The sequence below is a fragment of the Ochotona curzoniae genome, unplaced genomic scaffold (genome assembly GCF_017591425.1).
Source record: "Ochotona curzoniae isolate NIBS_2020 unplaced genomic scaffold, NIBS_Ocur_1.0 scaffold_4701, whole genome shotgun sequence".
Taxonomy (NCBI): Eukaryota; Metazoa; Chordata; class Mammalia; order Lagomorpha; family Ochotonidae; genus Ochotona; species Ochotona curzoniae.
In genome coordinates this window covers 68,737,171-68,757,464 of record NW_024467122.1, presented here as the reverse complement: position 1 = coordinate 68,757,464, position 20,294 = coordinate 68,737,171, and the positions used below count along the sequence as shown (strand labels likewise).

Below are 20,294 nucleotides of genomic sequence, written 5' to 3'. Positions count from 1 at the left end.
GGCTCCCCTTTCTTTATCATTTATCACTTCTTTCTCCATGCTGATACCAGTAGATTCTACATAATTCTAAGGAGTAAGTTAAAGGCTGGTAAATGGTAATATAGAGAGAGTTTCAAATAAATGGAATGATCTGGGAAATTTTTCAAAATGTGGAACTACAGAGAAGGCAAGATCTTCAATGAATTAGTCCAGGGTTAAATGTTTCATTTGATTATGAGTTCAATGGAGGTAGGTAGGAAATTAATGACAGTAGTCTTCTTGGCTTTTTTTAAAAGAAATCCTAAAGGGAAAACAGAGTACAACTTGGGGGAGGGGGCGCCACTCAGTTTCTCACTGCAGCTCTTTTGTCATATAGCTTGTTGCTATGGAGAAGGCTGTGAAGGCAGCAACTAAGGGAAATAAAGGATCTGGCAGGAGTAAGCCTAAGGATGGTGGATTAAACAAAAATTTCTTGAGCAATTAGCAAGTCGCAAGGCCTATAAATGACACACTTTCTGTGTTGTTTCTAACCCCTACCCCCCTGAAAGTACATGGGTTTGGTTTGCCACTATAATTTACCTCAAATACAGAGAAGCTTGAATGGGTCTAACAAAGCCGATGTCTGCCCGACAAAACACCAGGCGCTTCAGCAATGCTGCCGCACACCAGGAGGAATTAGCTCCCTACCCATCCCTATTCTGGGGAAATGATCTCTAGCTACTGGAATTATAAAGTTGATGTCCTAAGATTTCTTTGTTCTGTAAGGCCTGAGGGAGATGGGATAATGGCATCTCAAAAGAGGTAGAGACCAGCCCCTTGCTTCCTTCGGTAGTAGTCAGCGAGAGTGAGAAAAAAAGAGAGAGAGAGAAACAGACAGTTAGTTTTCACTGACAGCATTAGGAGGCGGCAGCAACTCTAGTGTTGGCCACCTGGGAGCAAAGTTCTGCCTTGAACTGGCCTGAAAGTACTGCTGTGAAAGAAAAGGCTAGATGCCAAGTCTGTTAATAGCTTCTGCCCATCACTGTTACAGCGGCTTTATCAACCAGGGCAGGGCCAGGACCTGTTTTTAGCAGTGTAAGCACTGAGACCATAGGGTTCAATCACATCTTCCAGTAGATCTTATCACCAACTAACAAAAACAATCTCCTCTTTGGTCCCATACAATGATCACAGAATGATTTGCAAATGGGGAAACGAAAGCCAGACCAGTTTAAATGATCTTCACAGGGCATGAAAATACCAAGGCTTTCAAACTCAGTCTTTTCCTCTTGGAATCATACTTCAAAACTAATTAAGTTCGAGTAATGATTAGTTCTGGGTTATGTCAGAACTACATCTATTTTCTGAGTATCACTCATTTGTGTTTTATACTTAAGTATCAAGAACTAAAGGCTGGTATTAATAGCAAATGGGCCTGTGTTTGAGACCATTCAAGAGGATTTTGCTACTTAAGTATTCAGACTCTCCTTTTGAAACAACCTTTACCTATCTGGCAAGCTCCCAGCACTTCAGTCTGCACTGCCTTTCCTGGTGGGGGAGGGAAGGGAGGGGAGAGAAGGGGAGAGTGCACAAAAAAGGGGACTTCTCTCCTGGAGATTAGTCCACTTTGCAATTTACAAAAACCAAACTCACACATGCCTGGGACTGAATTTTTTTCCTTAGGGCTACAGGATTTAAATATGTGACAGTGGACAGATAATACATTCCACAAGGGCATATAAACACTTCACTGCCCTAAAGCATCCCCGGGGAGTAAGCTGCTAGGTGGCAATAGTGTGTTAGCTTGTTTTCAGTGGGGGGAGGCTGGGAGAAAGTAAGTATTGATTTCCCTAATGTTTCCTTTGTGTGGCTGCTGTTGCCATGTGGTGGTCTGTTGCTACGATTTGTGGTGCCAGACAATGGCTGCTAGGCTCTTTAGGACTGTGCTATTGGCAGAGCTATTTCTGTGGGAGTCGGGCTAGTATGTAATTGGCCAAGCAGCAGAGAGTGCTTGGTCACTGTGCACCCTCTCTCTCCAGGTGAGTGCTGCCTGGGGCAGACTGAGGTGAAAGGGCATTAATTATAGACCATGAGAAAGAAAAACTAGTAGCTAAGTAACACCTTACTGCTCCAGTGCAAAATCTAAAATTATACATTTCGTGGTTCACACACATATTATCCCTACATCAGAATCACACAGAATAAAACAAGGGTAACTGCCAAGGTTACCATTTCCATGAAAGAAGATTAATGGACAGTCCCTTCCCTTTAGAGAGAAGGATAAAGACCCACAGTCGGCATCTGCAATCAGATGAGGATGAAGAATCACTGGGGCAGGTTCTCAGCGAAGCTACCACAGGCAAACTAACTTCCTGCTAAGCAAAACCACTGCCTATTACTCTGATAATGAGAAAACTGCAACCCACAGACCAAAGCACAGTGTTCAACCACAGCGTTTGAAGCAGGGCCAAATGTTCTCCAGGGTAACAGCGGCTAAAGTACACAGCCATCACCCTGGGTCTGTACAGATGTCAGTTACTTACCCCCCTCCCTCTTCATCCTCCCACAGAATCACCCTTCTTTCCACCTCCAAGTAGGCACACATACACACTACTCAAGTCATCACAGATGGGTATGTAAATTAAATCAAGTTAAAAAAAAGTCAGTTCCTCAGTTCTATTCGTCACATCTCAGGTGCTCAATAATACACACTACCATTTTGGCATTTTGGCAGGCTACCATTTTGAAGAAAGCACCTCCATCACAAAAGGTTCTAAAGAGGAGTACAGATCTAATGCAAGCCCTTCTTTTTATAAATCAGAAATCTAAGGACAGGAGGCATTAAAAGTTATTCAGCATCAAGTGGAGCTAAAGATACAATGTTTTCTGGAACCCAACTCTAGTTCAGATATTTGTATCATGCTACTACATATGTATGGTGGTTTTATTCTTTGAAACAGCTATTTTTCAAACAATCGCAGATATTCCTAGATGGTAGAACAGAAATGCATACTCCAAGGTAGAGACAGGGCTGTACAGCACTCCTATGTTTGCTCTCACTCAGGATGGAAACAAGAGCCTTTCCCAACCAGACCATGTACACACCCAAGTCTATATTACTCTCCCTCCACAAATTGTTCCAGCGGGCTCCAAACCAAGGAGGAGTAGAGAACATCCACACCCTAGCCACAAAAGATCCCCTACGGTCACTTAGAGACAAACACATGCAGACAGATGCCCAGAATAGCCTAGTTCCACAGATACAGGACTCTCCTGGAGAACCAGGAGCCAGCAGCACCAAGTTTTGAGCAGTTTACATGCAAAAGAACCAACTGCACCTGTGCAGAACATGAAGCTGGGTATAAACTTAAGGGCCACGTATCAAGAAGATTGAGCCAGAGTCGAGTCTGAGATACCACAGCCATACCTCCTCTCCAACCCTACAAAAACCCCTACTAACTCTAAAAACACCTGAAGGTTCTTTTTTTTTTTAAAAAAATAATCTCAAAAGATGTGTTTTGTTTTTTAATTTTTAAAGAAAGTATGAATGCAAAATCTCATACTACTTATAATCAATACATACAGCAAAGCACACAGGTTATAAAATTATCATTTTTACTTATATGTCTTGAGCCTTGGGTTCAAGGCACAATTTCATTAATCAAATATTTACTGATTTTTTTCATGTAAAAATTGGAACTTGTTCTTAGAAAAATAAGATGATGTGTAAAATACAATTTCTCAGGATTAGTCTAATAAAGAAGAAAAGACAGAGAATTCCTATGTGGAAACAAGTAAGTACAGGCTTAAAAGTTATGAAACTGGGGCCTGGTGTGGTAAGCCTAGTGGCTAAAGTTCTCACCTTGCAAGTGCCAGAATCCCATTACGGTGTCGGCTGATGTCCCAGTTGCTCCACTTTCTATCCTACTTCCTGTTTGTGGCCTGGGAAAGCAGTTAAGCATGACTCAAATCCTTGGGACCCTGCACTGTGTGGGAGACCTGGAAGGAGCTCCTGGCTTCAGATTGGCTCAGCTCTGGCCGTTGTGGCCACCTGGGGAGTGAATCAGTGGACAGAAGATCGTTGTCTCTGCCTCTCCTCAGTGCATATCTACCTTTCCAACAAAAATAAATAAAACTTAAAAAAAAAAAAAAAAACTAAACTAAAAAGATTATGAAACTGTAGTCCTAAAGGGAGCAAGAAAAAAAAAAGTATGAATATGTAATAGCTGAAGATGTCTGGAATTTGAAAAAGGGTTATCAGATTTCCGGAAGTTAAACAGAAGAAATCCAAAGAAACCTATGCTAGATGTATTATACATTATAATCAAACTGCTGAAAACAGCAAAAATTTTGATAGCAACCAAAGGAAAAATGGTGTTCTGCATTGGAACAATGATTCAAGCGACTGTTCTCACTAGAAACCAGAAACTAAAGCAAAAAGCATTTTGAAGGTGTTGAAAGAAACACACACCCAAAATTTAATAACCAGAAAAAATATCCTTTAGGAATGAAGGTTTTCTTTATAGGGGTGGGCTTGGTGGTATAGCACATTAGGTTGCTGCTTGTGATACCAGTATTCCACATCAGAATGCTGGATTGTGTTACTCTATTTCCAGTCTAGTTCCTGCTAATGTACCTGGGAAGGCAGCAGAGAATGACCCAAGTCCCTGTGTTCCTGCCACTGACATGGGAAACCAGAATGAAGTCCCTTGTTCCTGACTTCAGCCTGGCCCCAGATCTGGATATTCAGTTACTTGGGGAGAAAGTCAGTGGATGGAAGCACTCTGTCCCTGTCTCTCTCTACCTTATAAATAAATAAAGGATGCACTTGAGGGAAACAACAGATGGACTTTTGGAGCATCACAAAGGAAAAGCAATACAAAAGTTAAATATCTGGGATGGGTCCAGCATGGTGGCCTAGCCACTAAAGTCCTCACCTTGAACACGTTGGGATCCCATATGGTCCCTGGTTCTAATTCCAGTGGCCCCACTTCCCATTCAGCTCCCTGCTTGTGGCCTAGCGGGGCAGTCTATGACGGCCGAAAACCTTGGGACCCTACAGTCAAGTGAGAGACCCGGAAGAGCTCCTGGCTCCTGGCTTTGGATTGGCGCAGTATTGGCCGATGCGCTCACTTGGGGAGTGAATCATCGATGGAAGATCTTTCTCTCTGTCTCTCTGTCTCTCCTTCTCTCTGTGTATCTGACTTTGCAATAAAAATTAATAAATCTTAAAAAAACAATATCTTGGGTAAATGTAATGAAGTAGTCCCTTAAAGTCTTTACATAAATCTGACGGTTGAAAGGGTTAATCAACATTTTTTCCTGATGGGAGCAGGTATAGTCGTCCAGGCATTTAGTCTAGTAATAGAGATACCAATTGAGACACCTGTGTCACTCTGTCTGCAACTGGAATGCCTGCATTCACTGCTGGGTTCTAGCTCCTGTGTTTACCTTTTTGTTAATGTGTACCCCGAGAGGCAGTGGCAATGGTTCAGCAATTGCTTTCCTGTCACCATCTGGAGAGACTCTCTTTGTATTGCAAATAAATAAAAACTTAAAAAAAAATTATTTTTGTGCTGGAGTTTTCAAAGTATTGGATAAAATATACAAGGCCAATTATTAGCAAATTGTTTTTAGTAGACTAGATGGATAAACGTTTTTTGCTTATAGGCCACATGGTCTCTTTTACAACTACTCATCTATGCTACTAAAGCACAAAAGTGGCTGAAATACACAAAACAAGTGTGGCTGTGTTCCAAGGAAACTTTACTCAGGAGTAGTGAAATTTGAATTCTAAATAATTTTCATGCCTCACAAATATTTTTGTTTTCATTTGTTCAACTACTACAATCATTACTATTTTTAAAGATGTATTTATTTTGGTTTAGTCAGAATCACTGAGGGAGAGAAGAGACAGAGATGTTTGCCCGCTGGTTCACAGATGGCTGCCACAGCAAAGCTGGGCTTGTCTAAAGACAGAAGCCAGGAGCTTCCTCCATGTCTCCCATATGTGTGCAGGGGCCCAAAGACCTTAGCCATTCTCCACTGATTTCCCAGGCCATTAAAAAACAAAAAACAAAAACCAAGAAAACAGGGTAGTTGAACCACAAGTGGAGCAATTAGAATTTAAACCAGTGTCCATATTGGATGTAGGCACCACTTGATTTAAGGGAAGCTTAGTCCACTATGCCATGGTGCCACCTCACTTCCCCCACTGCTAATTTTAAGTCAACTTAATCCCATGAGAAACTGCTTTAAAAACTATACAGAAGATGAAGGGTGAGTGATAACTAGGGAAGTTTTGAATACCTTAAACAGGTAGGATGACAATACATTGAAGAGAAATAAGAAGGAAAGAGGAACAGATTTTTCAGGAAAAAGATGGCTTTTCTTTCTTAGCCAATTTGAATTTCAGAAATCAGCTTAGCCTCTGGTGATGTTCAAATTAGCCGTTTAGAATGGTGTTACGCAAAGGGTCATATGATAGATGAAGTTTTAGATATTGTTCAAACAAAGGAGACAGCTGAAGTCATAAACATATATAGAGAGCAATTTAAAAAGGAGGCTGCTGAAGGGAACAGCTTTTGGAGTTATGATACATGAAGGCAATACAGAACAGAAGACTCTGCTCACTGCTTCTTTATCCTCAGTAAGAGCCCTTATTTTGTAGGGGAAGCAATGTGACCAATTAAAAAGCTAAATTACCTTGCCTTTCTTGCAGATGGGGTAACAAGTGAAATGTAAGAAAAAGCTCTTCAAAAGAGAAAGCCTTGGGCCCGGCGCGGTGGCGCAAGTGGTTAAAGGTCCTCGCCTTGCACGCCCAGGATCCCATATGGGCGCCGGTTCTAATCCCGGCAGCCCTGCTTCCCTTCCAGCTCCCTGCCTGTGGCCTGGGAAAGCAGTCGAGGACAGCCCAAGGCTTTGGGAACCTGCACCCGCGTGGGAGACCCGGAAGAGGCTCCTGGCTTCGGATCGGCATGGTATCGGCCCGTTGCGCTCACTTGGGGAGTGAATCATCGGATGGAAGATCTTCCTCTCTGTCTCTCCTCTCTGTATATCCGCCTTTCCAATGAAAAAATAATAAAAATAAATCTAAAAAAAAAAAAGAGAAAGCCTTGGACCCAGCACAGTGGCCTAGCACCTAAAGTCATTACCTTGAACTTGCCAGGATCCCATATGGGTGCCGGTTCTAATCCTGGCAGTCCCGCTTCTCATCCAGCTCCCTGCTTGTGGCCCGGGAAAGCAGTCGAGGATGGCCCAAGGCCTTGGGACCCTGCACCTATGTGTGGGAGACCTGGAAGAAGTTCCTGGCTCCTGGTTTTGGATTGGCACAGCACTGGCCATTGCAGTCACTTTGGGGAGTGAATTATCGGGCAGAAGATATTTCTCTGTCTCTCCTCTCTGTATATATCTGACTTTGCAATAAAAACAAATAAATCTTTTAAAAAATGAACAAAAGAGAAAACCTCTATCCTCTTTCTCTGTAATTCTGTCTTTCAAATAAATAAACTTATTAGAAAAAAAAAGGGAGGGGGCTGGGAGAGGAAGCTGCTGTTAAGTAGTAGCACCTTAAATCGTAGTCTGTGACACTGGCTTTCTATATGTGCATCGATTTAAGTCCTGGCTTTTCCATTTCTGAGCCTGTTCTCTGCTGATGCATCTGGGAAAGCAGTGGAAGACAGTCCCAGAGCTTGGGCCACTGCCACTCAAATGGGAGACCAGATAAAGCTCTTGGCTCCTGGCTTTGGCCCAGCTCTGGCTATTGAGGCTATTTGGGAGAGTGACCACACACAAGGAAGCGCTTTCTCCTTTGCTCTCTAACTTTGCCTTTTAAATAAATCAAATAAATCTTAAATGAAAGAGACACAGCCGCGTTGTGATTGCTGTGACCATTTCAACAGTGAGCCAGCAGATAAAAGATCTCTTTATCTCTGTATTTCCCTTTCTAATCCTGCCTTAAAAAAAAAAAAAAAAGCCCAGCACTTTAACCTGTGCTTGAAGTCCTTGCCTCGTGTGAGTCAGGATCCCATACAGGCGCCAGTTTTAATCCCAGGGCCCTGATTCCCATCCAGCTCCCTGTCTCTGTCTCTTCTCCTTTCTGAATATCCGAAAGGATGGATAGGAGGATAGACAGAGAGGAAGATCTTCCATCTGATGGTTCACTCGCCAAGCAACGGCCGGAGCTGGGCCAATCTGAAGCTATCATGCCGGGCCCAAAAATAAATCTTAAAAAAAAAAAAGAAAAGAAAAGAAAAGAAGAGTGACAGATGCTTCGTTTCCTTTTTCCATCATTCTTTTTTCAAGTCGAGAAAGTGAACATAATGGCTGCAAACTAAGTAGCTGTTTTGTAATAAAGAAGTAACTTTAAGGAGAGCAGTATATATTTGAAAAACAGAGTTGCATAGAGAGAGAGGGAAAAAGAGAAAGACCTTACATCTGCTGGTTCATTCCTGAAATGTTCACAACAGCCAGAGCTGGGCCCAAACCAGGAGTGTTGTCTGGATCTGCCTTGTGGGTACAGGATAAGAGCTTCCACTGCTTTCCCAAGTGTTTCACCTAGGAGAGCTGGAACTCTAACCAGTGCCCAGATGGGATGCCTGCTAAATGGGGCAGCTTCATGCGCTTTGCCATAGTGTCGGTCCCAGAAGCCTAGTACACCGAAACCATCATATCAACCATAAAGTACTTATTTCTCCCCAGAGTTTCTTATATTAAATCATTACTGTAATTAATTTTTTTTTAAGTTTCAATTTTGGTTTATTTACTTGAATGAGAAACAGAGAGGGGTAGAGACACACAGAGAGATCTTTCACCTGCCGATTCACTCCGTAGATGGCTGTAATAACTAGGGCTGATCCAGGCTGAAGCCAGGGATTTGGTGCTTCCGCTGGGTCCCCTAGGTAGGTAGAAGGAGCCCAAACACTTGGGCTATCTTTTGCTTCAGCTTTTCCTAGGTCATAAACACAAGGCTAGATGGAAAGGGGAGCAGCTAAAACTTGAACTGTGCCCAAATGGGATGCTGACATCGGGGGCAGCAGTTTTACCAGCTATGCCACAAAACCAGCCCCAAATGCTATTCTAAATTCAATGTTCGGCCCAGCGGCGTGGCCTAGCGGCTAAAGTCCTTGTCTTGAATGTGCCAAAACTCATATGGGCACTGGTTCTAGTTCAGGCAGCTCCACTTCCCAACCAGCTTCCTGCTTGTAGCCTGGGAATGAAATTGAGGATGGCCCAAAGCTTTGGGACCCTGTACCCGCGTGGGAGACCTGGAAGAAGTTCCTGGATCCTGGCCTCAGATCGGCGCAGCACCGGCCATTGTGGTCACTTGGGGAGTGAACCATCGGATGGAAGATCTTCCTCTCTGTCTCTCCTCCTCTTTTTATATATCTGACTTTGCAATAAAAATAAAACAAATCTTTAAGAAAAAAAAAAAGGTTTGTTAATATGAAAAGCAGAATTACCCCTAGCTGTAGGTTGCCTTGTACCTAGTTTAACTGTTACAGTGCTAGGAGAAAAGGAGTCAGTAGCTGGCAGGCATTCTGAACATGGCTAACATCAAACTTGTCTTAACTATACCAGCAACCAGCATGGTTGCTAAGTGCAGAAGGTAAGACATGCCAGTCTGGAACACACCACCCCAGCCTCTAGGCTGAGGCCTGCAGACTCCTCAGGAAAGACAATCTGGGAAGGTTTAGAGTGAAGGCCACTGAGGGCATTTCACAGGGAGGAGTGACTTTGGGGAATTCTGTGGACTGGGCCATTGCACTTGCAGGTAGGTGAGGGAGCTGAGATGGTGTGGTTTAGAGAGGGAAAACTGCAGGGCACATCAGGGTCAGGCCAAGGCATCTGACCATGTGGGAGACCTGGGCTGAGCTGGGCATTGCCCACAGCCTGCGGGCACATGTGGAGCTGGAAAGCATGCCTGGCTGGGCTAGGCCACAGTATCCAGCTGCAAGTGTCAGACAGCTGTTGGGCCACAGCAGACTGGTCTGCAGCATCCACTAGAATGTGAAATAACTAGATTTGGAGGGACTTGTTGGTTCACGTCTGTGTGACTGCAGCGCTGGTAGGTTGTGTGGAGAGGGGGTGGTGATGGGCCAAAGCCAGGCTGGACCACAGAACTTACCTGACAGGAATCCATCTGATACTTGAGGGAACCGGGGCTGGGAGGAGGCTAGGCGGGGTCAAACTGCAGCACCCACTAGCACATGCAAGGTTGGGACTGAGAGCAGACTGCAACAAGCAGGGCCACTGTACCCATCAGTATGTGTAGGATCTGGGACTGGGAGAAAGCCTGGTAGGTGGACTTGAGAAACTCCCATACTAGGCCACAGCTTCCACTGGGGAGCACAAGAGACTGGGTTGGGAGAGGGATAGGTCACAACACTGGCTGGCATGCATCAGAGCCAGGACAGGGTTTTGGCAATGCACAGTTGGTGTAGGCTGCAAAACCTACCAGCAAGCGCAAGACCTAGGGCTGGGAGGGGAATGCAGGGATTCTCCTGCTGGGCTACAACCCCCACTGGTGAATGTGAAAGCTGGAGCTGTGGTTGGACATGGCTGGACAAGGCTGCACCAGCCAGTGGCTTGCATGTGGGCTGGGTCTTAGAGTGGGCCAAACTGGGCTGGGTTCTAGTACTTGCTGGTGCTTGTGAGACTCAGAATGGGTGTTAGACAGGCCAGGCTAGGCTGTGGCACCTGCCAGGTCACACAGAAGCTGGGTTTTGGGGTGGGCTAGACTGGGTTAGGCTGAGCACCCGTTGGTGAGAACCAAAATGAGTGCAAGTCAGTTGGGCTGGCCGTAGTACCCACAGATGAGCATGAGGACTGGGGCCCAGCCATGTCAGTCTGGGCAGCAGCACTCACTGGCACACATGAGATACATTTCTTTGAGTGGGCCTGATGGGACAATTTGGGGAACTCCTCTGCTAGGCCATATGTGCCACTGGTGAGCACAAGAGCCAGAGCTGGAGGCAGACAAGGTCAGGCTAGGTTGCAGCATCCATTAGCACACATGTAGGCCAGGTCTGGGGGAGGTTTGGGCTGGGCTGGGCTGGGCTACAGGACACACTGGCATGACAAAGAGCCATGAAGGTATGCCGGCCAGCTCAGGTTGGACTGTAACACCCACCAATTCAAGTGAGGGCTGGTGCTGGGAGTGACTGAGGCTAAGTTGTTGTATTTACTATGAGTGCTGGATTGGGGGCAGGCCAAGCTGACTCAGACGATAGCACCTGCTAGTAAATGAGACTAGTGATGGGCCTTCTCAGACTGCGCTACAGCAGAGGCTGACACACACAAAACATAGTGCTGGGAATAGGCCTAGTAGGGAAAGGTCTGGGACTCCCCTGCTGGGCCAAGAATTCCACGGGTGAGTATGAGAGCTGGGACTGGGGGCAGGCCAGGCTGAAGTAGACCAACTGAGTTAGCCCACAGCACCAGCTGGTAAATGTCAGGACTGTGTGAATGTCCAGCTGGACTGCAGTACACTCAGAAAGCATAGGATATGGGGCTAGGATTATAACTGGCAGGAAAACTGTGGGCGCTCTCTTGCTAGGACGTACTCTGATGAATCCAAGAACTACAGCTGGGGAGGGCCAGCCTGGACAAGGAGGTGGCATCTGTCAGCATAACTTGAGAGCCAGGTCTGGGCATGGGACAGGCTGAGCTAGCCACAGTACCGACAGGTGTGCACAAGAGCCATATTTATTTATTTTTATTGGAAAGGCAGATATACAAGAGAGGAGGAAAGGCAGAGAGGAAGATTTTCCGTCCACTGGTTCACTCCCCAAGTGGCTGCAATGGCTGGAGCTGAGCCAATCCAAAGCTAGAAGCCAGGAGCTCTTCCGGGTCTCCCATGTGGGTGCAGGATCCCAAGGATTTGGGCCGTCCTGGACTGCTTTCTCAGGCCACAAGCAGGGAGCTGGATGGGAATCAGGGCCACCGGGATTAGAACCGGCACCCATATGGGATCCCAGTGCATGCAAGGCGAGGACTTTAACCACTACGCTATTGTGCTAGACCCGAACTTATTCATTTTCAAGTTGCCATAGTCAATTACTACTACATTCATGTTGACTCCATGGTTTAAGTCATGGATCTTTATAATGTAAGAGTGGATATGCTAACTGGTCACTTAGTTCAACTCTACTTAAGAGAGGAAGTAACTAAGGCCCAGAGGAATTAAGGGATTTGGCCAAGACCACAATGACAGTGGCAGAAACACAGAAATCTTCTGAATTTCTTTTTATTGCTCCTTTCAGTATACCACAATTTCCTCCATAAAGCACATTTGCCAAAGTAAACTATATTACTGTTGTTGGCCTTTGGCTTAGTACTGCTGTCCAAAAGAGAAACTACAGCATCTTTTGGAGTTCCTTGCTTTTCTTAAAAATAACATGGATACCAGTAAGTCATTTTCCCTCAGTAAAAGCATGTGGCCTGCTTTAAGGCTTCTTACACATGGGGTTGCAACCCTGGGTTAAGCTGAAGCCTTCTAAATCTCGAACAGACTTTGCTAGAGCTATTTGGATTTGAAATGAAGTCAGATAATGAAATCAGGTAAAATGAGACTCTTGTATAAACACTGAGAATAAATCCCCCCTAAAAAACAAAACAAACAAAATCCCACAAGGAAAACATTCCAAGTTGTACTTGAGTCTTAACAGTCCCAAGGAGAAACCTAGTCAAGAAGGATCTTTGCAGTGCCGGCTGAATTATAAGTAGCCTAAAACAAGATGGAATCTATAGAATTTCAAAATGCCTCCAAGCAAGCTTTAAAGTGATGAGAGATAGGGAGAAAGGAGGAAAGCAGCAATACGTTAGGACGGAAAGGCAAAGAAACCAAGAATAATTGACTCCATGACCCTCACATAGCTGTTTCTGAGTCCCTCTACAGGGACTGTGAATCTTCCAATCCTATCAGATACCAGGCATTCATGGCTTCTTTCCAATCTGGGAGCTTTTCTATTTGAACATAGTAGTTTTCTGGGCAAAGAGATAGAAGTATAAAAAGCCTAGAGACTTGGAAGAATATTTAAGTATGTGCACTGTACTTATGGATTATTAACTTGAGGAAAGATTCAATACTTTATATCCTATAGATCTAGAATGATTTTTAAAAGAAATTTCATTGCCTCAGATGAAAAAGAATGTGAACCAACTCTGATTCTAATTCAGATCTTTGCCAAATGATAGCTCAGGTGAAGGGGGTGGCCTGAAAGAAGAAACAAAGAAAGAGGCAGAAGAAGGAAATGAAGAGGTATTAAATCTTAAAACATCGTGAGAAAATTTGTGATCAAAAGTAGAACTAAAAATCTTACAGATAGATCAGAATGATCTCAGACTTGATGAAAGCAGTGTAAGTTTGAGTAGTTTTTGGCAAATATTTTGACATGATTCCTAACTTCAAAGCAGCACTTCGGTATCTGATAGACAGGCTCACATTAAGAGAGACTTAGAAATGACAATGGTGTGGATATGAGTATTCATTTATTTAAACATATTTTGGCCTGGTGCAAAATCTTGGCAAAATCTTCACCTTGCAAGCACCAGGATCCCATATGGGTACAAGTTCATGTCCCGGCCAATCCACCTTCCATTCAGCTCCCTGCTTACGGCCTGAGAAAGTGGCAGAGGGCAGCCCAAAGCCTTGGGACCCTGCATCAGTGTGGGAGACCTGGAAGAAGCTCCTGGCTCCTGGCTTTGGATTGGCTCAGTTCAGTTCCAGCCATTGTGGCCATGTGGGGAGTGAAACAGTGGATGAACATCATTCTCTCTGTCTCTGCTTCTCTCTGTAAATCTGATCATCCTTTCCAATAAAAATAAACAAATAAACATTCTTTCTGAGAACCTACCATAGGGGCTAGGTGATAAACGCTAAAGATATAATAGTGAACAAAACAGTTCCTAGTTTATAGGGCTTCTTAGAACAGTGGAAGAGAAAGATATCAATAAGAAAAAAATCATACAATCATAAACAAAATTACAATCTATAGTAAATGCTGTGAAATAGTGTATGTGAAGAGTGCATAATATGGGAAATTGGTATTGGACTGCCAATGACAAACCGAGGACCAAAGAGCCTTTCAAACAAATGATTTGCCAAAATAAACAAATAAGTAAAATGAATTTGTGTTAACATGCTCTTGGCAGGAAAGGAAATTAGGTATTCGCTGTCCTTCGGAAACTTAAGGGTGAGCCTCACTGCTGAGACGTTTTTGTCAGGTTCATATAATTGAAACTCGTTTTGGGAGAAAAGTCAGCATTGCCAAGATGAACAGAATGGACTGACAGGAAACTGGTGCACTCTGTCTTCAGTATGGTGACACCAAGGGCCCCGAGGATTGCTTGGTGGTAGAAATGGGGCCCAGATATTTTGTCATTCTTGCAAAATCTGTAGCTGTTTAAATGCTTGGCCATAGGCAGATGACATTTAAAAATATTTTTTATTTCTTTACTAACTTTGATTTTATTTGAAAGTCAGAGAGACAGAAACAGCGACACAGAAAAATCTTCCACCTGTTGATTCTATTCCTATATTCCAGCACAATTGAGGCTGGGTTCGGCTGAAGCCAAAAACCTGAAGTTTAATGTGGGTCTCTTAGGTAGGAAGCAGGGGCCCAAGTGTATCACACATCACCTGCTGCCTCCCAGGCATGCATTAGCAAGAAGCTGGAATTGAAAGCAGAGATGGACTTGAAACCACACACTCTAACATGGGATGCAGGCATCTCAAGTGGCATCTCAATTGTTACATCAAACTTCTGCCTCAACATACAAAGAATTAATCTACATTTTATAGGTAGGTAGGCAAGGAGGAGGACAGAGAAAGAGACTCCCATCTGCTGCTTTATTCCTCAAGAGCCCGTAATAGCTGAATTTGGGGGAGGCCGAACCAAGGAGCAGGGAATGCTACTCAGGTATCTCATGTGAGTGGCAGGAAGCAAATTTGAATCATCACCTCCAATGTTCTAGAGAATACATTAATCCGACCCTGGAATAGGGAATAGAACTGGGAAGCTAATCTACTTTAATATGGAATATGGCCATCCAAAGTGATGTTTTAACCATGTGACAAACACTTGCCCTGATATATATTTTTAAAGATTTATTGATTTTTTTGAAGTCACATTTACAGAGAGAAGAGAAACAAAGAGAAAGACCTTCCATCTGCAGGTTTACTTCCTAAGCGGCCACAATGGCACAGCTGTGTCAATCTGAAGCCAGGAGCCAGGAGCCTCTTCTAGATCTCCCATGCAGGTGTGGGGTCCCAGGTTTTGGGCCATCCTCAACTGCTTTCCCAAGCCACAAGCATGGAGCTGGAAGGGAAGTGGAGCAACTGGGATATGAGCTGGCACCCATATGGGATACTGGCGCATGTAAGGCAAGGATTTTAGCCACTAGGCTATCATGCCAGGCCCCTGCCCTGAGATTTTAAAACTCAGATAACCATTCTGTGATTTTCGTATTGCACAAGAGATCTTCAAAATGTTTATGGCACACAAATATTAAGAGGGAAAAAACTACATGGATTTAAAAATTTCTTATAGAAAAATAAACATCTTTTAATGCCATTTTCCTTGAAAAAAATTTTAATTGGAAAATCAGATATACAGAGAGGAGGAAAGACAGAAAGATCTTCTGTCTGCTGATTCACTCCCTAAGTGGCCGCAATGAGCAGGGCAGATCCAATCCAAAGCCAGAAGCCAGGAGCCTCTTCCAGGTGTCCCACGTCAATGCTTTCCCAGGCCCTAAGCAAGCCACAAGGCTACTGTGCTGGGCCCTCCTTGAACTTTTTGAAGCACTCTCATATTACATACCCACTAAATTTCTTTTTAAAACAGATTTATTCATTCATTTATTTAAAATGCAGAGTGACAGAGAAAGGAGAAACAGGGAGCAAGAAATCTTCTATCTGTTGCTTTATTCCTCAAATGGCTACAACAGTCAAGGGTAGTCTAGGTCAAAGCCAGAAGGCAGGAGATCCAGTTGATTCTCCTACATAGAGAATCATCTGCTGCCTTCCAAGAAGTTAGGATTGGGAATGGAGCAGCTGAGACATGAACACGTGTCCAGAGTGGTGAGAGGTGGTTCAACTTGATGCAACACTACACTGTCCTTGACTCAACCGTTTGAATCAAAATTTCTTGCTACGTTAGTGACATCAGTTTCTAACATAATTTCTTTGCCTGTATTATGGTCTCAGGTATACAATAAAATCTTCTCAGCAGCATCACTTCAAAAGGTGAAGAGTTACTATCTTCCCAATGTGACAGCCAAGAACACAGGGTTCTTAACTTGTCACATATCAGCACCTACTGCATGGTGGAATTTAAATCATGAACATAACTATTACCTATATAGAGATATACATATACGTACACATAGGGAAACAGACTTGTATTAGGGTACAAGGATGAAATGCCTCATTGTCCACAGGCCAACTGACAACACAGCTTTGTGATGTCAGAGATGATTAGCTGTGCCCCTCTAGACCTCTAAAATCCTGGCTGAGCATGCTTTAACAGTCTGATTATGATAAAGACACACGAAGAGACTGAGGCTCAGCCTTTCTAACCATAACATAATCTATGCATATGATAAGAACTTGGATGATTCCTTTTTAAAAACCTGTCTTTTGAGAGAGAGAAAGAAAAAGAGGTTTCCTATTGTTGGCTTAGTCCTTGGATGCCTACAATGGGCAGAGCTAAAGCTGGGAACTAAGCCAGGCCTTCCAGTGGGTGGTAGTGACAGGTCTATTTGAGACCTCAATGCTGCCTCTTACAGTCTGCAGTCCTAGGAAGAAGGAGCCAGGAGCCAGAACTGGGTATAAAACCCAAGCACTCAGGCCCAGTGCAGTGGTGCAAGTGGTTAAAGGTCCTCGCCTTGCACGCCCGGGATCCCATATGGGTGCCGGTTCTAATCCCGGCAGCCCCGCTTCCCTTCCAGCTCCCTGCCTGTGGCCTGGGAAAGTGGTCGAGGACGGCCCAAAGCTTTGGGAACCTGCACCCGCGTGGAAGACCCGGAAGAAGCTCCTGGCTTCGGATCGGCATAGTATCGGCCCGTTGCGCTCACTTGGGGAGTGAATCATCGGACGGAAGATCTTTTTCTTTGTCTCTCCTCTCTATATATCTGCCTTTCCAATGAAAAAATAATAAAAATAAATCTTTAAAAAAAAAAACCCAAGCACTCTGATGTGAGACACAGGCACCTTCACTGCCAGGCTAAACACCCAACCTGGACTGAATGGTTAAAATCACATTATTGCCAGATATCACCAAGGGATCTGAAATATCTGGTAAAGAATCTCTGTACTTAAATTCTGTGCCTTTTTTTCCCCCTCTCCATGTTTATTAATTTTTAAAACAGAAGAGATTCTGCTTTTAGAGGCAAACAGAATATGCAAGAAGTTTGGATGTTAGCCTTGGGCAGCAGCAGCCTACAGTGAGCCAGCTGCTCAGTGGATGCCTGAAAACAAGACCATGCAAACATTTCCGTGTTGACTAGGCCTATAAAATCTGTACCAAGTGACAGATGCATGAAGTGGTGTAGGTGGCTGGGCAATGCGGCAAGCAGTGGGAGGAAGGAGCAGGCTACCCTTCCAGGTGTTAGAAAAGGCAAGAGCAGCATAATGAGCCAACATGAAGTCAATTTAAGAGTGTTCTCAGGCCCGGCTCAGTAGCCTAGCGGTTAAAGTCCTTGCCTTGCACGCACCAGGATCCCATATGGGTACCAGTTCTTATCCTGGCAGCCCCGCTTCCCATCCAGCTCCCTCCTTGTGGCCTGAGAAAGCAGCTGAGGATGACCTAAGGCCTTGAGATCCTGCACCCACATGGGAGACCTGGAAGAAGCTCCTGGCTCCTGGCTTCTGATAGGCTCAGCTTTGGCCGTTGCAGCTGCTAGTGGAGTGAATCAACGGGTGGAAGAACTTCCTCTCTGTCTCTGCTCCTCTCTGTATATTTGATTTCCCAATAAAAATAAAATCAATCTTAAAAAAAAACAAAACAGTAAAATGGCAATAGCTGACACTCATCCGAAAACTATTATTCCTTTCCAAACTAAAAAAAAAAGGTTTCTGTTCTCCATTTCCTCGGTTCCCTTAGCTACCTTTTTTTAAATTTTTTGACCATGTACCCACATTTTATCTATAGTCTAAGTTTCCCATTAAAAAATGAGAGCAGAAATATGGAGAATGTGGACACAGTTGGAATTAATCTGGATAGTGCCTATTAAATGACTCAAATTAGAAGCAACAATGTTAAATAATTATAAATGGGAGAAAATGAACCTAAAAAAACCCTGGCATTGGTAACCTCTAGAAGGTTTTGCTGTTGTCTGCTGTGTGGGTATCCCCATCAGCTTGTAAATCCCTGAGATGCTTCACAAATACTTGGCAGTATTTACAACAGTAAGCTCCTTTCAGTTACTCAGCACAAGCAGGTTGAAAAGGAATGGAAAGCCATACAAAGTACTTACCATCTTCCGTTTCTTGCCACACTATGCCTTCAAGGTTGACACTGGTTCCAGGTTCGCAGGGGCCCAAGCACTCGGGCTCTGTGGCTAGAGCCACATCACATGTATTGACTCCAACTGATCGGGTACGAACCATGATCTGCTCACAGGGAGATGATATGTCATTATTGACAACTGGCACCAAAAGGTGGAGTGGTAGCACCGCTGGTGTGGAGACAGGGGACTCCATCTGTGAGGGAACGGAAAGAAGTAGCTAAGTTGCAGGAAGAACATTTAGAGGAAATACTTTTTCCGTATTTAAATTTTATATTCCTTCCTGTCGGAGTACCAAGAAATCTAAATATAAGACCTTTGTCTTTCAAGTTCTAGCTCATGATCCTGCTACAGATCTAGTGGTTTCATTGAGAGCACCCTATGATAGGAGAAGTTGCAAATCAGAGCCAGATTTCATTAGTAATAGAACATAGACTGACAAGACATTTAAGATGGGAATACATGGGCCCAGCACAGTGGCCTATTGGCTAAAGTCCTTGCCTTGAATGCACCGGAATGCCATATGGGCGCCGGTTCTAATCCCGACAGCCCCACTTCCCATCAGCTCCCTCCTTGTGGCCTGGGAAAGCAGTTGAGGACGGCCCAAGGCTAGGGACCCTGCACCCGCACGGGAGGCCTGGAAGAATTTCCTGGCTCCTGGCTTCGGATTGGCTCAGCACCAGCCGTTGCGGTCACTTGGGGAGTGAACCATCGTACGGAACTTCCTCTCTGTTTCTCCTCTTCTCTGTATACCTGATTTTGCAATAAAAATATTTTTTTTTTAAAAAAGGTGGGAACACCGATGTGGAAGATCTTTCCTCACCTGACATTGCAGGCACTAGCTCAACCCATTCACAGTAGGGTCCCAAATAAATCTTTTTTTTTTCTCCCCTAATTATTACTAACAAAAAGGCTTAGCTTCTAAGGCATGTCCTACGACCACCACCGTGTTTCTTACCAATTTAACATTCAAGGAATGGTACATTAGTCAGGATAAAAATCCATGAAAATATGTGGGATACAGAGGGAGAAATATTTAGGTTTAGAAATACCACAATTCCAAAGACTCATCCCTAGGAGCTTCAATAACTCTTTAGCTAGAAAGAAATTTACTTAAAAGCTAGTTAAACATCATCTGGAAATAGCTTGTCGGGGGTTTCTAACATTCAGATTTTAAAAGTGAGTAGGACAGACTTAACAAAAACAGAATGTTAGTATGACCCTAATATCAAGTTATCTATAACAGAAAAGCCAATTCGCAACAACCCACAATATTCTGAAGATTTAAGATTATGCACACATATACAGAAAGTCAAACACCAGTCATCTACCTCTAACTTAGCTCCTGTGAACAGTGTAACTACTTAAATTCCAAGAAGAACCTAGAGGTAATATAAAACTCATAATATAGACTTATGATAGCAACTCATTAAATTAGGATTTATCAAGTTGACAAAGTGCCAACTATTGAACAAACTTATAGTGCCCAAATCCTAATTGAGCATATACAAAGGCAGTTAAGATACACACTAACCAATTTCCTCAAAAGATTATGACACTGATTAGCAGATACAGAAATGAGAGTCATGAATTAGTAGCTGTTTCTCCTTGTAAAAGACTTTTCAGCCCAGCTGAAAAATAGTCCTTGAATAGAGACATTCAGAAAGACAATCATACCTTCCTACTCTAAGCTGCTGGACAGTTCTGCAATACAACTGTGGTTTTGGGATAATTTACTGCATGACCACAACTCTATCTACAATCCATCTTCCTCCCTCCAAAAGACAAACACACACACACACACACACACACACACACACACACACACA

At 43.8% G+C, this 20,294-nt stretch overlaps 1 protein-coding gene across 1 annotated transcript in view; it reads right to left on the bottom strand.

Moving 5' to 3' along the window:
• Nucleotides 1-20,294, bottom strand: part of ZNF609 (zinc finger protein 609) — a 204,990-nt gene that overhangs the window by 47,986 nt on the left and 136,710 nt on the right. The window contains exon 3 of the mRNA XM_040969705.1: nt 18,436-18,661. Within this exon, the coding sequence (XP_040825639.1) occupies nt 18,436-18,661 (226 nt within the window). The remainder of the gene's footprint in view (nt 1-18,435; nt 18,662-20,294) is intronic.